Source organism: Geotrypetes seraphini, chromosome 4 (assembly GCF_902459505.1).
Source record: "Geotrypetes seraphini chromosome 4, aGeoSer1.1, whole genome shotgun sequence".
Taxonomy (NCBI): domain Eukaryota; kingdom Metazoa; phylum Chordata; class Amphibia; order Gymnophiona; family Dermophiidae; genus Geotrypetes; species Geotrypetes seraphini.
The window spans coordinates 6,738,154-6,755,765 of record NC_047087.1 but is presented as its reverse complement, the minus strand read 5'-3'; the positions used below and the strand labels follow the sequence as shown (position 1 = coordinate 6,755,765).

Here is a 17,612-nt window from a genome sequence, read left to right as displayed (position 1 = left end):
TCGTCGCGGCAGCCTTGCGGTCGGAGGGCATTCTGGTACACCCCTACCTGGACGACTGGTTAATTCGGGCCAAGTCGTTGCAGGAAAGCTACCGGGTTACGGCTCGGGTGGTGGAGTTTCTCCGGTCGCTGGGCTGGGTGGTCAACCTTTCCAAGAGTCGGTTGGTTCCGGCTCAGCGTCTGGAGTACCTCGGGGTGCTGTTCGACACCTCCTTGGGGAAGGTCTTCCTCCCAGAGGCCCGGGTGAGCAAATTGCAGTCTCAGATTCGCCTGCTTTTGGCGTCCCGGTGTCCTCGGGCGCGAGATTTCCTCCAGGTCCTGGGGTCGATGGCGGCGTCCCTGGACGTGGTGAGGTGGGCGCGGGCCCACATGCGTCCTCTTCAGTATGCTCTGCTCCGGAGGTGGTCTCCCCAGAGGCACGGGATGGATGTTCCGGTTCCCCTGCGAGGCTTGGCGCGCTGCAGTCTGCGTTGGTGGCTCCGGACCCCTCACCTAGTTCAGGGGGTGGGTCTGGATCTTCCGCAGTGGACGGTGCTCCTTACGGATGCGAGTCTCCTGGGTTGGGGGGCCCAGTGTCTGGGTCACTCTGCTCAGGGAACCTGGTCCACGGAGGAGGCCTCCTGGTCGATCAACGTGTTGGAGACCAGGGCGGTCCGGCTGGCGCTGTTGGCTTTCCACTCCCTTTTGTTGGGCAAGTCGGTCAGAGTCCTGTCGGACAATGCCACGGCAGTGGCTTATGTCAATCGTCAGGGGGGCACCAAGAGCACTCTGGTGGCGCAGGAGGCGGCTCGGCTCATGGTTTGGGCGGAGTCGCATCTTCTGGACCTCTCGGCCTCTCACATTGCCGGGGTAGAAAACGTTCAGGCGGACTTCCTCAGTCGTCACTTCTTGGATCCGGGAGAGTGGTGTCTCGGCGCCGAGGCGTTTCAGTTGCTAGTGCGTGCTTGGGGGCAGCCCCTGATGGATCTGATGGCTACAAGTGGCAACGCCAAAGTACCCCGCTTCTTCAGTCGTCGCAGGGACGGTCTGGCCGAGGGTCTGGATGCTCTGGTCCAACCGTGGCCAACGGAGGGGCTGTTGTATGTGTTCCCTCCTTGGCCATTAGTAGGCAGAGTACTGCTTCGCATTGTTCGCCATCCGGGGCTGGTGGTCTTGGTGGCTCCGGATTGGCCTCGTCGTCCGTGGTATGCGGATCTGGTGAGGCATCTGGTGGCGGATCCTCTTCCTCTGCCTCTCGAGTGCGATCTTCTGACGCAGGGTCCCATTCCCATGTTCGACCCGTCTCCCTTTTGTCTTACGGCTTGGCTCTTGAAAGGGGCCGCCTGAGTAAGAAGGGATATTCCGACAAGGTGATCTCTACACTTTTGGGGTCCCGGAGGCTTTCTACCTCTCGGGCTTATGTACGGGTTTGGCGTCTGTTTGAGGAATGGTGCCGAGCGCGGGGAGTGGTCTCCTTTCGCGCTTCTCTGCCTAACATTCTGGAGTTTTTGCAGGATGGCCTGGATAGGGGCCTGGCCTGGTCTTCTCTTCGGGTTCATCTGGCGGCCCTGTCGGCTTTTCGGGGGCTGGTGACAGGTCAGCGTTTGTCAGCCATTCCTGATGTGATTCGCTTTCTTAGGGCGGCCAAGTTGCTCAGGCCTCCCATAAGGCCCTCGATTCCCTCTTGGGATCTCAATCTGGTTCTCTCTGTTCTAGTGCGCCCTCCTTTCGAGCCGTTGGATGGCTGTTCGTTGAAGGACCTTACGCTGAAGTCGGTCTTTTTGGTGGCCATTACTTCCGCTAGACGGGTGTCGGAGCTACAGGCTTTCTCTTGTAGGGCTCCCTTCCTGGAGTTTTCAAAGGAGCGGGTTGTTTTGCGGCCTGTTCCTTCCTTTCTGCCGAAGGTAGTTTCTCCTTTTCATGTCAATCAATCGGTGGTCCTCCCGGTCTTGGGTAGTCGGGAGGGTTCTTCTGAGCAACGACAGCTGCGCAAGTTGGATGTCGGTCGGGTCCTCCATGCTTATGTGCAGCGGACCCGGGATTTTCGGAGCTCCGATCATCTCTTTGTGCTTCTGGCGGGTCCTCGTCGGGGGGCTGGCGCTTCTAAGGCTACTATTGCGCGCTGGATCAAGGAGACGATCGCTTCCGCTTATCTTCTGAGTCAGAAGCCGGTTCCGGAGTTTCTCAAGGCTCATTCCACTAGGGGTCAGGCGGCTTCTTGGGCTGAGTCGTCGCTCGTGCCTCCGGTGGATATTTGTAAGGCTGCGGTTTGGTCCTCCTTGCATTCATTTGTTCGGCATTATCGGGTAGATGTTCAGGCGCGTCGGGACGCGGTGTTCGGTGAGCGTGTTCTGGTATCGGCCCTTCGGGGGTCCCGCCCGTGAGAGGGACTGCTTTGGTACGTCCCAATCGTAAAGTTAACCTCTACTGGTCTGGAGAGTGCTAAAGAAGGAGAAATTAGGTTCTTACCTGCTAATTTACTTTCTTTTAGCTTCTCCAGACCAGTAGAGGTCCCCACCCTGTCTGTTGTTGTTGTTGTTGGGGCTGTTGCGCGGGCAGTTTTTGGTTTTTGCTGCGGGTTCTAGTATTTTTCTAGGGCCGGGGAGAATTGAAGAACAGCGGCTGTGGCTCGGCTGGCTTAGCTGGCGAGCTGTGGGGACCTTCTTCCTTCGGGAATTTCTCCTCTGCATTTTCCAACAGCATTTTTTGGGTATGTTATTGGTTACTCCTTTCGGAGTATTGTTTTTTTCTCTCTGTTGTTTCCAGTTCTTGGTTCTGCTTGGCTATTCGGCAGACTGAGGGAAATAGAGAGGAGGGGCTAGGATATACTGTCCCAAAGTTTTGTTTTCAGTCTCCACCTGCTGGTCATGATTAGATATATACCAATCGTAAAGTTAACCTCTACTGGTCTGGAGAAGCTAAAAGAAAGTAAATTAGCAGGTAAGAACCTAATTTCTCCTTGTTTGCTAAACATTTTGGAAACTAACTAGTCTAGTCTACTTTTCCTTGTCAAGTTTATGTATTATTACATTACTGTTAACCGAGTCAAGCTCCTTTTGGTTTTAATTTAGTTTATATATAGCCTTCATAATAGTCTGCCAAAAAACCTGAATTTTTGAGCAGTCCCACCACAGAAGTTATTAGCTTGGCAATCTCTTCAATGTTCATCGATATATCATGCCAGAACTTACATATGAGAGATGGTACCAAGCGCATTTGATACATTATTTGGGTTTCCAAGTGGGTTATGTAAATAGACATCTTTCTCAAGTTGTTCCAGATTCTCAATTGGTGTTCTTTAATTTCTAGTTGTGTTCTCTTGGGGGCCCATTCTTCCTGAGATACAAACGTTTTCTGTGTTTATGACCTCAAAAGTTTTATTTTGAATATCGGTCCCAAACTGAGAATGTTGCAAAATATGGCTGTGATTCAGCTAGAATCAAATGGGATCTATATAACCTGGCAGAAACTTAGCATTAAATCTAATAAACATCAGGCAAGCGGTGGCAAGTCAAATGCACGCAGACATTTCAGCGCAGCCACAATTGCACCAATGACAATTGTGCGCAATTGACTATGAACCCAGGCAAGCTTATACAGATTAGTAATGAGGTCTTGAATAGAGAGTTGCTCTAAATGGTGTCAAAATAATTAAATAAGAACCAGAATCATCAAAGGTAACTGCAGTAATTTCTAGTTCAGGATCTTTCTTTTTTAATACCTCTGTATAAAGCAGGCAATCCAAGAAGACATTTTAGAGTTGGGAAACGTCCCAGAGTCTCTCCATATTTCAGTTCCTCGGCTGAGTTCTGGAGCATATCAGGTATCACAAGTGTTAGCAATAATTTGAAGAGGCTAAGATCATATTCCACACACCCTGGTTTAGGAGTGAGGTTTATTCTGTCACTATATGCACAAAACTGGAGAAATTGCCCCCAAGGGAACGTTAATTGAATGCAGAATTGATATTTCTTCTTGGGAACCATTTGCTTGTGTGGTGGTAACAGAAGTAGGCAAAGATAGAGCTAGTTTGTTGCACATTTAATGAACTGGGGGCCTGGTTGATTTCTTTTTAGGGAGATGTGACTGTGGAAGATATCGATAGCATTCTGGAGAAGATTGAAAGTAGCAATGGTCTGTCATTCCAATCCCAGAGCTCTTCAAACACAGACTGCAGGCCACTTCTTTATGTTGAACACAGGTGAGTAACGTAGACAATAAGGGCAGAAAAATACCATATGGCCTATCCATACCAGGAGCTCAGTCTCTATAGTCTGATCTCCTTCCATCTAGCCCAGTATCCCGCCTTCACGGAGGCCAATCCAGGTCACAAGTACCTGGCAAAAACCCAAATAGTAGCAGCATTCCTTGCCGCCAATCCAGGGCAAGCAGTGGCTTCTCCATGTCTGTCTCAACAGCAGTTTATGTAAAAACCTTGATAGATGGTATATAAAATCCTAATAAACTTGGATGTGAATGCAATTTAGCGACATCATTTGCATGCATAGATGGGCCTATTCTATAAATTAGTGGCCTAAATTGAAGTGCTACTTATAGCAATGCTATTTTATGCTTGAGTCTTTGATCATGCTTATGGCGGGCAGAAGAGTTCATGTGATCTCTGATTTTAATTATCTCTTCTAGAAATCTGAATCCTGAAACAGAGTTGAAGAGGTACTTTGGTGCCCGAGCAGTTCTGGGAGACCAGAGGTGGGGAATTTATGCCGTTGACTGAAACTTTCATAGCTTTCTCTTGCCTCTCAATTTTTTTGCACTCTGAAAGCAGATGATGCAAAAAGAAAGCCACGTAAGATATATTTTTTTAAATTCCACAGGCCAAGACAGAAGCAGAGACAGTATCACCGGAGCACCTGGCTGACCACTGCCAAGGACAGCTGGCCACGTTACACCAAAGCAGGTAAAGATGCCCTTAGCTGGATGTGATCTTACTTTAAGGAAGAGAGTGCAGCCTCTGAGTGACCTGGTGATGCACACAGCTGGTGGTGGTAGTGGTGGTGGGGTTGTTATCTGTACATGACCTTCCATGTCATCATTCAAATACCACATTCACATAGTAGATAGCGGTGGGATGCATTGGTGTGATATACAGGCCTTCTTCACAGACGGAAGAAGTAAATAGAGATTTAATAGTAGACATTCGGATGGGCAGACTAGATGGGCCATTTGGCCTTTATCTTCCATCATGAAATATATTGTAAAGCGTTTTATCAAATTTTAAATAAACTATAAACTGTGATAGTAAACTTCTTAAACCGAATATATGTGAAACCCTTTATAGAGGATTTTGGTTTTCTCAAGACGTGAGTCTCTCTTTAGTTGGCTGATATGAAACCACCTTTGGCTTCTCTTGAATGTGTAGGAATTCTCTTATCACTAGTGACTGCTACCAGCCGTAAGCCACACTTTTCGTGTTGCATTTCATTAAGCGTGCTGATTTGTTACTGCTGCCTTGTAGGATGGAAAGGAGTATGAGGGTGACAGGTTTTGCTTTTTAGATTGTGGCATGTTCTGCTTCCTTTAGTTAAGTGACTGTTAGTTATTTTACCCCCACAATTGCAGGATTTGAGGATCTTCAGAACTATGCCCTTAAGTGTGTATGAGGTGAGGTGATGATGATGAGTTTTCCCTTTCCCGCTGCTTTGTGGTTAGCAATGCTTTAGACAGCAGCAGCAGGTGAGGAATGCTGAGCTCATGCTAGTGACTCTCCCTTGTCTGCAAAGAATGCCAGTTGCTGTGACTTAAAAGAACACTTCATGCAGATATCACAACATCCAGTTGGTTAGTAATTTGTTTTAGCGGAAGTGCAAGAAATTCAATATGGGGTACCTAAGGAAGGATATAACCCTGCTGGAGAGGGTGCAGAGGCGAGCCACGAAGCTAGTAAAGGGTATGGAGAATCTGAGTTACAAACATAGAAAAAAGCGGCAGAAAAGGGCTATAGCCCACCAAGTCTGCCCATTCCAAGTATCCCCTCCCCTGAATTTACTCCCTTAAAGATCCCACATGAGTATCCCATTTTCTCTTAAAATCCGTCACGCTGCTGGCCTTTATCACCTGGAGTGGGAGTCTGTTCCAATGATCCACTACTCTCGGTGAAGAAGTACTTCCTGGAGTCGCCATGAAACTTCCCTCCCCTGATCTTCAGCGGATGCCCTCTGGTGGTCGAGGGTCCCATGAGCCAGAAGATATCATCTTCTGACTCGATGCGTCCCGTGATGTATTTATACGTTTCAATCATATCTCCCCGTTCTCTTCTTTCCTCAAATGAGTACCGCCGTAATTTCTTTAGTCTTTCTTCATACGTGAGATCCTTGAGCCCCAAGACCATCCTGGTGGCCGTTCGCTGAACCGACTCGATCTTCAGCACGTCCTTTCGGTAGTGTGGTCTCCAAAACTGAACACAGTACTCCAAGTGATTCCTCACCATGGCTCTGTACAACGGCATCATAACTTCAGGTCTCCTGCTGATGAAACCTCTGCGGATACACCCCATCATTTGTCTTGCCCTGGAGGAAGCCTTCTCCACTTGATTGGCAACCTTCATGTCCTCGCTAATGATCACTCCTAGATCACGTTCCGCTGTGGTCCTAACCAAGGTCTCACCATTTAGTATATAAGTTCTACGCGGGTTTCTCTTACCCAGGTGCATTATCTTGAATTTTTTAGCATTGAAGCCTAGCTGCCAAGTAGTTGACCATTGTTCCAGCAGCAGTAGGTCGTGTGTCGTATTATCAGGTAATAAGCTTCTGCCTACTATGTTGCAAAGTTTGGTGTCGTCGGCGAACAGTGATACCCTTCCTCTAAGTCCTTGCGTCATATCTCTTATGAATAAGTTAAATAGAATCGGGCCCAGGACCGAGCCCTGCAGCACTCCGCTGATCACGTCCGATGCTTCGGATCGGGTACTGTTCACCACCACCTTCTGAACGCCTCGGAAAATTGGGATTGTTCACCCTCGAGAAGAGAAGACTGCGAGGGGATGTGATAGAGACTTTTAAAATACTGAAAGGTTTCGACAAAATTGAGCAAGATACATCGGTATTCACATTGTCAAATGTGACTCGGACACGAGGTCATGGACTGAAACTGAGGGGCAACAGGTTCAGGACAAATATCAGGAAGTTCTTTTTCACACAGCGAGTGGTGGACACTTGGAATGCTCTCCTGGAGGTTGTGACGGAAACCACCATTCTGGGATTCAAGGGTAAGTTAGATGCAAAGTCAAGGGTAAGATGAATGCAAAGTCTTTTAGTGCTTACCTGAATGCAGAAATTTTGATTGTTTTTTGAAAGTGTTTTTGGATGCATATTGCACCATTAGTGAGACATATACACGTTATAATCATTCATACCTTTGAGTTGGACTCGTTTGTTATATTATGAAGCAATGATTGGAAGATAAACTCTTTTTTCTAAGAGGGGGTTACCTCCTCCTCTTCAGAGTTTTATATTTCTGAGCTGAATTTTAGCATAACGGGTCCTCCTCGTGGTTTGAGTTACTATTATAGAGTCGGTCTGTTTTGGTTTACATAGTGTCTTTTCTGACTCTTTTGTTACATTGTCCCTGCTGATAGTGGAAACAAATATTACTTGCCAGAAATGGGCTGCGTCTCCACGATAACCGTTTGATTTAAATAGGTGGAGAAAAAGCCTCAAATTGCTTTATGTTTAAATCATTTTTATTAAACAGCACAAACAGCAATAAACAACACATCCAGAGTCAGATTTACAAGCATAAACCACAACCACCCACCCCCCTACCTCCCACCCACCCCGGGCAGCAGCAGAGGCAACCAATGCAAAGAAAAATTACAGTAAACAGGAAACAAATAGTGAACTAACTAAGGATCCCAAATTTTTTTCTGAACATAAGGAGTAAAGGTAATACTGAATGACTGCCAACATTGACAAAACAAGCGTCCCGCCTTTGATGACAAGTCCGCAGTATCTTTGCGTTCCAGCAACAATTGATGTAACATTAACGCTCTCCACTGGGGAATGGTTGGCGGTTGAGGGGAGAGCCATTCAAATTGCTTTATAATAACAGCAATCACTAAAGATTCAAAGCTGCATATGTTCTTTTCATTGGCAAAAAACTCCACCACCAAAATGTAATTATCTGCTGGGTACTAAACCCATCACTGTGCACAGGGAATGACAAGATCTTTAATTAGCTTAGAAACATGGCCCGGGGTGACATCGCAACTGCTGCTGCAGCACTTCTTCTGCAGCCCGATAGTACAACTGTCTGGCGTCTACCAGATGCCCAGTCCAAATGCCATGTTCAATCCAACAAGTGCCTTGTTTCACGAGGTAAAGCTGCTTCAGGGATTTAAAGTTGCTAAGAACTCCAGCCGCATCTCGTGCACGCCGGCACAAGTATGGCAAGCTACTTATAAAGGAACTCGAGACTAATTTCCAGGAGCACTTCCGGGTCGTGACATCACAAGCTGTCAATCATCTGTAAAACGCTACCCATTCTACATGCTGAGTCAACCCTTCTGGCCATAGTGTGTCAAGAAAAAATATCCAGCGTTGTTCATGCTGATACAGTATCCGCTTCATATCTCCTCTCTGTTGGGTTGTGGGGATGTGCTCTAAGGCAAAACAAATATTCTGGGAAATTGTGCTTTTCTTTTACACAATGGCAGGTCAATATGTCAATTTCTTTTTTATGCGTTATGTTAGAACGGTGCTCGAATAACCTTGTTTTCAAGCATCTGGAGGTGTGGCCAATGTAGGTCAGTCCGCAGGGGCATGTCATCCCCTAAAGCCTCAAAAATAGTTTTAAACTGAAAAGAGTGGGAGTCAAGAGAATGAAGGGTGTGATTAGAGGGTGTAGGGAATGGTCAGTCTAGATAGATATGATGTTTTGCTAATATGAACAGCCTTGTGGGTCAAACATAAGATCTTGTATTGGATCCAAAAGTGTACTGGAAGCCAGCAATGTCCTTGCCTAGGAGTCAGTGCAGTGAACTTTAAATAACATAACCAAGGTACAAGTACACCACTAGACCTGCCCAGGGAAGGAGGGGGGATTGCCTACGTACCTGCCTGGTACCCTACCCTGTCCCGCCTGCCATTAGACCACCAGAGGGAGGGACAGGGTACACCATTTGGTTCAGAATTCTTTATTTATTTTTTTCCTCCCTTAAACCTAGGGTGTGTCTTATGGTCAGGTACGTCTTATAGTGCAAAAAATACAGTAATAAAGGGATATTGTCAGCTTATATGTAAAAATTACCTTACACTTTCCATATTGTACTCATCAAAACATTAAAAAGTATAGGGGACAGTGGTGATCTCTGTGCGATTCCCACAATCCAATAATCATGGTTGTAACTATTCATCTGAAAATTAAACCACTGTAATTCATTCAGTGTATAGCTAGATGAAGATTTGGCTGTTGTTGCATTCTTTTGTCCAACATTACAGACTGAATATTCAGGCTGGGCAGGATAGGGCTTTTGTAGCAAGTGTGAGTTAGGCTTCTTGAAGCCTATCTGTCAGTAGATTCTGCTTTGGTACTCCCGAACATCTGGACTGGCCTGGAGGGACAATGAGGAACAGAAATTAGATCTTGGTGGTTAATTTATTTTGGACCAGTCCAGAAGCCACTTTATGTGGGGGTGGAGGGGTTGTATCTTTTCTATTGACCAACTTTATAGGATACATCAGGATCTGGGATTGGTTGGGACTAATACCCTTCGCCTCCTGTGCTGCATTTGGTTCAGATAGCAAGGGACTGCAATTTGGTCCGTTTCATTTTATTTTTCACTGTTGTGAGGATGATTATTGTACTAAGGCTCCACAGGCTGTACAGGTCTGGATTGGTCGAGAGCAGGGGCACTCCTAGCCAGTTGAATATGCATATTCATTGTGGGTATCCTGGAAACTTGAATGGCTTAGTGTGTCCTGAGGACTGGGTTGAGATCCCCTGCTTTAAAAGGACTCAAGGAAAGAAAATCAGCCAATTAAAATTTAATTTCTCCATTTTTTTGGTATGGACTGTAAATCGCCTGAAGGATTCACTTGGACAGGCATTCTGTAAGTTGAAATGCATAAATAAATATCCTGGCTTTTCAAACTAGTGATCAGTACCCCGCTGCTACCATAAGTACCTACACCATTACCTCCCACCAAGAAGAAGGAGAACTCGGAACCTCTTCACCTACCCTCCTCTCAACGAAACTAGATACAAGAAACTATATGACAACCTTCTTGCAACACAGGCAGCTAAAATAGACCCTTCCATCTCCAAAATACTAATCAAAACAATAGACTTTAAAGTGTTCAGAAAAGAAATAAAACACATCTATTCAAAAAATACTTCCCACCACACTAACCATTCTAACCCCTTATCATTATCTCAAGATTATACACTCAGAAATACCACGCCAAGTCAAAACCTCAAACTAATCTTCTCTTCATACTATATCTCCAACTTATATTAAGAAGTCCTAATAAGTAAACTCCATCAGCAACCAGAGAATTCCTTCCTAAAATGATGTATCACATATTAAGAAACCTATAAGCTATCACCATCTGTAACTACTTCCATCAACACTATGTAACCATCTTCTGTAACCTGAACTGTATAACTATACTTTACTGTAACCTGTAATATACTCACTTCAATGTTATGCAATCACATTGGAAATGTCCAGACACCTTCGAAATTGTAATCCTCATAGAACCGCAAGGCACAGGCAGAATAGAAATCTCTAATGTAATGTAATGTAATAAGTACCCAGCTTCACCTTTGAATTTTTCTACAGGTATTACAATGCAGTTATTGGAGACAAAAGGAGGCGTGCAATTCTTCACATTTGAGCACCATCGGGAGTACCAGCAGGTGCAATTCAAGTTTCTGGAAGCTGTGGAGTCCATGGATCCAAATAATATTGTGGTAAGTGAGAGAGAGGAATGGGCTGTAGCCGAGAGGACAGAGGGCTCTGAGCTTTCCAGTCGGTTCAGCTGCCCATCCCAATTTCTCCCCATGTCTTTCACTTGACCCTTTGACCCATCCATCACTCCACTATCTTCCCCAGCATACCCAAAATTTGCTGCTATAATGATCTCTACTACTCCTGCTAGTTGGGCCCTTCCTGTCTTGCTTTTAACAAGATCAGCATTTTTTAAATTTAATTTTTATGTATAATCATTTCAAAACATGAAACAAAGAAAACTTACATATTAATTTCAAAATCAAATACAAGGAAATAATAAATGATATAACCCACATCAAGAGGATTGGGTGGATTAAACAAAGAAAGTAATCATAAGAAAATACGCACAAATCATTACAATTGTTACTATAATTCTGCTTCAGTCTACAACAGATCAACATTTGAATCCATATCCATGTTAAAATTCAGCTGCCTCATTGATTTTTATTTTTTTAAAGGATTGAAAGACAGTATATTGAGAACTTAGAAAGCTTCCTGGAAAGTTTGCTCTACTGCTGCCTTTCAGGTTGTCACTGTCCTGCAGAGCAAAATGGTGATACAAGTTACCTGTCAGCTATTCAGCTGCTCTCCTGAAAGGACTGACCTGAATCAACCAATCATCCAGATAGAGACGCACCAGAATGCCTTTCGATTTCTAACAACAGTTTGGAGAAAGTCCTGGGGGCCCCCGGTGTTATTTTAGTGCAAAGAATATTTTAACAACTGTTTTATAGAGGTCTGAAGCAATGTGGCCTAGAAACAATTGTGTGTACAGGAGCAGCCCCAGAGTAGAAGCATATAATTGACATTATGGATTTGTTGGTGAACAAGTGCCAAAGACTAAGTAGAATAAGCATTTACAGAATAAGATGCTAATGTAAGGGGAGAGTGTGGCCCAGTGGTTAAAGCTACATCCTCAGCACCTGCTCCAGTGCGAGCCCACCGGGGGAAAAAGGCTTTGGAGTATCTGAATAAATTCATGTAAACTGTTCTGAGCTCCCTTGGGAGAATGGTATAGAAAATTGAAGAACGAAATTGTATGTCCTCTGTAGCTTCTACACCAGATGAATCCATATCACATAGACTCGCTTTTGCAGCTCAGTGATGTCTGTCGCATGCAGGAGGACCAGGAGATGGCTCGAGAATTAATTGGTGAGTAGCTGGAAGCAAGCGGGCGAAGAAGCTTTTCTAATCTTGACCTAATGCCTCAGCTTTCCCTGCCTGGAGAGGCTGAGTGCCAATGTGCCTATCGCCACCCAATGAGCTGTTTTTTCTTGACAGAGCGCGCACTCTTCAGTCTTGAATGTGCCTTTCACCCGGTCTTCAGCCTCACCAGTGGGTCCTGCAGGCTGGATTATCGACGGCCTGAGAACAGGTGCTTGCTTTCTTCTCATTTTTCCTTTCTGCTGGGCTGTAGCATTGTCATCCATCATTATCGGATGGTTTGGGGGTTTCCTCTGTTTTAGGTCCCTGTTCAAACTCAGCGTAGCCATTAGACATTACATTACATTAGTGACTTCTATTCCGCTAATACAGTTCTGGGCAGATTGCAAAAGATAACGGGACATTTCCAGGAAAATTACAAATGAGGGTGCTGTTTACATGGTTGAGACTTTGCTGGGAAATTTACAAGACAGCAGTCTTCAGCCATAGCGTCTTCAGGAAACCTTCTAATAAGGACCCTAAGTCCAGTCATTGGTGTCGGCAGTGTTTTCTGCCTCAGACACTCCCTTCTTTATACCTAAGAGCAAAGGACCTGACCTAGTCATTCTGTGTGTGTGGGTGGGGTGGGGGGGTTCCTTAAGTATTTGGGTGTGAATGTACATATTCCAGCCGCTAACATTTCATTCTTTATCATTCCTCCAGACTGGCACAGACGGATGGGTTTAGGCTCCTCTGTCAGCAGGTGGAGACTGAGAACACACTGGATTCTTACAGTACAAGTGGGCTAATCAGTCTGTTCTCAGTCTCCAGCAGTCCTGTGCAGTCTTCTTTTAGGCCTTGGCAGGGTCTGTTGGAAAGGTTAGACTCCTGTTTTCTGGTTGGACTGAGCTGGGGTCTCATGGGACCATTTCCACCTCAGGGGTGTCACACTCAGGTGGTCGAGTCCCTTCCTCCATTTCCCCCACCCCCCTTTTTTTTTCTTTAGAGGATCCTCAACTGTACGCCTTGCCACGATCAGGCAAAGACTACAGTTTTGAGTGTCTGCTTCTTTTTACTTTAACAGACTTTTTTTTTTTTTTTTTGTAAATAATTTTTATTCTTTTTAAATTCTTACATCAAGTGAAATACATGTATTACATTCAATTATGAAGAAACACTTGAAATTATCAATAAATGTTCTTACATTGTAAATTAAAGAAGCCCTTTATCAAAATTTTATATCATATTATTATTACAATATTTTTCCCTTCCCTACCCCCTCTATATGTTCTATACATGTGTTATGATATCTGATCAGTAGAATAATTTGTCAATGGTCCCCATATTTTATTAAATTTTTTAATATAACCTTGTTGTAATGCCATTACTTTTTCCATTTTATATATATGACAAATTGAATTCCACCAGAAAGTGTAATTTAATTTAGTGTAATCTTTCCAATTCTGAGTAATTTGCTGAATGGCGACCCCTGTTAGAATTAATAAAAGTTTATTATTGTTAGCTGATATCGGACTCTGTGTTCTCATTGTTGTTCCAAATAATATTGTATCATATGATAGTCCAACATGATTTTCTAATAATTTATTAATTTGGGGCCAAATTAATTTCCAAAAGGAATTAATACAGGGACAAAAGAATAATAAATGATCTAATGTCCCCACTTCTATCTTACAATGCCAGCATCTATTAGATCTACTACTATCTAATTTCTGTAATCTTGTAGGGGTCCATAAAACTCTATGTAATAAAAACATCCATGTTTGACTCATAGATGCTGACCTTGTAGTATGTATTCTCCAGGACCAAAATTTTTGCCATTGAGATGCAGAAATTGTCTGTCCTATCTCAATACTCCAAATGTCCCTAAGTCCTGTTCTCTTTTTTTTGTTTGAAAATTCATATATAATCTTATACCATTTTGCAGCTTGGTGTCCTAGAAAATCTGCTTGAAAACAAAGGATTGGCAAACTATATTGATTATTAAGATTCTTCCATTCAGGGAACCCTTCCTGAATAGCCTGCTTCAATTGCATCCATTTAAAATATTGTGTTTTTTCTAATCCAAATTTTTGTTGCAATTGTGAAAAACTAAGCAATGATCCATTTATTATTACATCTTTTAAAGTACGTATACCTGCTATTATCCATTGTTTCCATACTATTTTAAATCCACCAATTTTGATCCTGGAGTTTACCCAAATAGATTGATTTAAAGATTTAGCCAATGGATTTGTTGATAAATTGCTTATAAATCTTAATGTTTTCCATGTATCTATTAGAATTCTATGATCTTTATAACTCCTGGGCATTGTTATACTAATGAAATGTTCTGGATGTAAAGGGAACATGAGGCGCCATTCTAAATATAACCAATCAGGTACATTTTCCATGAGATCTGGGAGGATCCAATACATACCCTGTCTTAAAATATAGGCTTGATGGTACCTATAGAAATTTGGAAAATTTACCCCTCCCTCCTTAATTGTTTTTTGTAATGATGCTAAAGCGATTCTGGGTCTTTTCCCAAACCAAACAAATTTTGTTAGTATACTGTTTAACTTTTTATAAAATGACCCCTGAAAAAATATTGGAATCATACTCATTTGATAACAAACCACAGGTAAAATCATCATTTTAACTGTTTGGACTCTTCCCCACCAAGAAAGATGTAAAGGATTCCATTGCTCACACATTTCTGTTATTTTCTTTAATAAAAGTTTTTCATTCTCTTTAACTGTATCATCAATTGTATTTTTTATAAGAATACCTAAATATTTTAGTCCTTCCTCTTTCCATTTAAATGAATATGAATCAAATAATCCTTTGGTGCAATGGATATTAATTGGAAGAACTTCAGATTTTTCCCAATTGATTTTATATCCAGAAAACTTTCCAAACTTTTCTATTAAATTAAGTAGATGTGGAATGGTGTCTTCTGGTTCTCTTAAATATAATAATATATCATCTGCATATGCAGATAATTTAAATTCCCAATTAGAAAATGTGATTCCCTTTATTCCCTTAGTTTGATTTATTGCAATTAATAAGGGTTCCAGAACGATATCAAAAAGTAAGGGAGATAAAGGACAACCTTGTCTAACTCCCCTTAGCAAGTTAAATTTATCAGATAAGTTATTGTTTATATTTAATCTTGCTATATAATGTTTGAATCATTTTAATAAAACCAGGTCCTACACCAAACCATTCTAGAGCTTGATACATAAACTTCCATTCTACTCTATCAAATGCTTTTTCTGCATCTAATGATATTAGAAAAGCTGGATCATTCAAATCTTTAACAGACTTTTTACAGTCCCAAGGCAGTGCTTTTCTCTCTCTATGCTGGTTCCATTTTGCCTGCCTTGCAGTTAATATACACACTTCTAGCAAGCAGAAGAAGTGCACAGTGTGTACCCGCCAAGGGCTTAATGCAGCCGGCCTTTGTTGTTTTTCCTCGCGGCCAGAAGGGGAACCTCGATAGCTTTAGAGTCAGCTGCGGAGGGTGCATCGAAGTTTCATTGCACAGATCTCTCTCCTTTAAATCCAGATCCAGGTGCTTGGGATAAGAATTTCAGAGTCGTGCTTCTGACTGCAAGAAAAGGAAGCAGAGTTGTAGATCTGTGAAAGAAATGGAGATAGAAGCCCAAGTGAATTCTCTTTAAATTAAGGCAATTGCAGCTAACCAGGTCTTATTCTGAGCAATCTGCTTTTGCTCTACTTGTTCAAATGCTAATTTCACCTCATTTAGATTACTGTAATGCTCTTTTCTTTAGCACTCTCCAGACCAGTAGAGGTTAATCTTTACAAATGGGTATATATCCAATCATGACCAGCAGGTGGAGACTGAAAACAAATCTGTGGGACAGTATATAATATACTCCCTTCTCTATTTACCTCAGTCTTCTTTCAGTCTCCAGCAGGTGTTGAGTGATCTGTACCCATCTCCCTTGGTAGGGCTGTTGGAATTTGTTTAGGGGGTTTCTAGTCCCTGTTTTTGGCCGGACAGAGCTTGGGCGGGCCCTGTTTGGGGGTCCGTCCGACCTCGGGGGTGTCAAACCCGGCGGGTCTCGAGCGGGGTCCCTCCCCCCACTTCCTCCACCTCCCCACATTTTTTTAGAGGAGCCTCAGCAGTAAGCCTTGCCCCCTAAATCAAGCAAGGCATATTGCTTCGAGAGCCTGTGGAGTCTGTTCTGTAAAAAAAAAAAAAAAATCCTGAGGTAGTGCCGGTCTGAAGGGTTGTTTCCCTTTAAGAAAACTGTATTTTACTGTATTTTTTTATCTAACCGGCACTTTGTTTCTAGCTAGGTCGCGTATGGAGCAATTGTGCCCTTCTCCGGGGGAGTGGGACACAATTAGGTCTAGCTGCGAGGCACTCGCGGCCGGACTGAACTTGGTAGTTTGGCCCGGTGATGTAGTGGAGCTCCGTCGGCAGCGGCTGTAGGCGCTCAGAGCTCCCCGCCGATGGTGCCTCGCGAGTCGGCTGGGAACAGTGGGGAAGCCTGGTCTTCCCCAACCGCCCACGAAGGGATTCCACGAAGGATTCCCTCTCAGCTGATTTTTTTACAGCTGATGCCGACTTGCCTGTTTTAGCGGCTGGGACTGTTCAGGCTTCTCAGCCACTACAGGCTATGGAGGGAGCATTTTTGGCGGGAAAGTCGCCATTTTCACAGTCTGGCCCCTCCATTTTGTCTTCCACCTCAGGTGACCTTCCCCCTGTATTGGAAAAACAAGGGCAGGTTTCTGCAGGGTCCCCTGCTGTGGCAGGGAGTCCCTTGGGACCCTCGGGGGGTTTTTCCCCTGATTTCTTTTTCTCTTTGTGCAGAGCCTATTTTCAGGTGGCTGGGGGTCCCGGATGCGCCCAGGGGGTTTCGGGGAGTGGGGTTTCCTCCGCGCTCCCTGCGGCTTTGCCTCTCTCGTCTGTTGTGGCGTCCCCTCCTCCTCCTCCCTTGTCCAAGCGTCCGCGGGTGTCTTGGGACGAGGATTTATGGTCTGAGGAGCGTGTCGGTTTGGATGAGGACCTGGACCCTTTTGAGAATTTCCAGGACCCTCTCGAGGGGACGGCCGCTGGCGGCGGGTTGTCGGGTTTCCTGTCCTCCGGCGAAGAGGCGTCCGTGGTGTGCCTTTTTCAGAGAGATGAGCTACCGAACCTGATTCAATAGGTTTCTTCGGTGTTGCGTTTTGAGGATGCTGCGCCGGAGACTCCGCGTGTGGGGGACCCTCTGCTTCGGGGGATCTGTACCGTTTCCCGCTCTTTTCCCATGCATCAGGATATTCGGGATATTGTACTGGAACAGTGGAAAACACCGGAGGCGCCGTTTCGTTTGGCGCGCATCATGGCTCGTTTGTATCCCATCCCAGAGGGGGATCGGGCTACTTTAACATCGCCAGTCGTAGACGCGGTGGTCTCGGTGATTTCTAAGCGGCATACCGTGCCTGTTGAGGGCGGTTCTGCCTTGCGGGACTCTGGGGAGCGCAAGTTGGAGAACATTCTTAAGCAAAAT

The 17,612-nt window shown here is 44.4% G+C and overlaps 1 protein-coding gene across 1 annotated transcript in view; it reads left to right on the top strand.

Annotated features, from left to right (window-relative positions):
- TCF25 (transcription factor 25) overlaps positions 1-17,612 on the top strand; it is an 82,583-nt gene that overhangs the window by 17,923 nt on the left and 47,048 nt on the right. The window contains exons 4-9 of the mRNA XM_033941245.1: positions 4,055-4,179; positions 4,623-4,688; positions 4,814-4,896; positions 10,777-10,907; positions 12,000-12,099; positions 12,229-12,322. Coding sequence (XP_033797136.1) covers positions 4,055-4,179; positions 4,623-4,688; positions 4,814-4,896; positions 10,777-10,907; positions 12,000-12,099; positions 12,229-12,322 — 599 coding nt within the window. The remainder of the gene's footprint in view (positions 1-4,054; positions 4,180-4,622; positions 4,689-4,813; positions 4,897-10,776; positions 10,908-11,999; positions 12,100-12,228; positions 12,323-17,612) is intronic.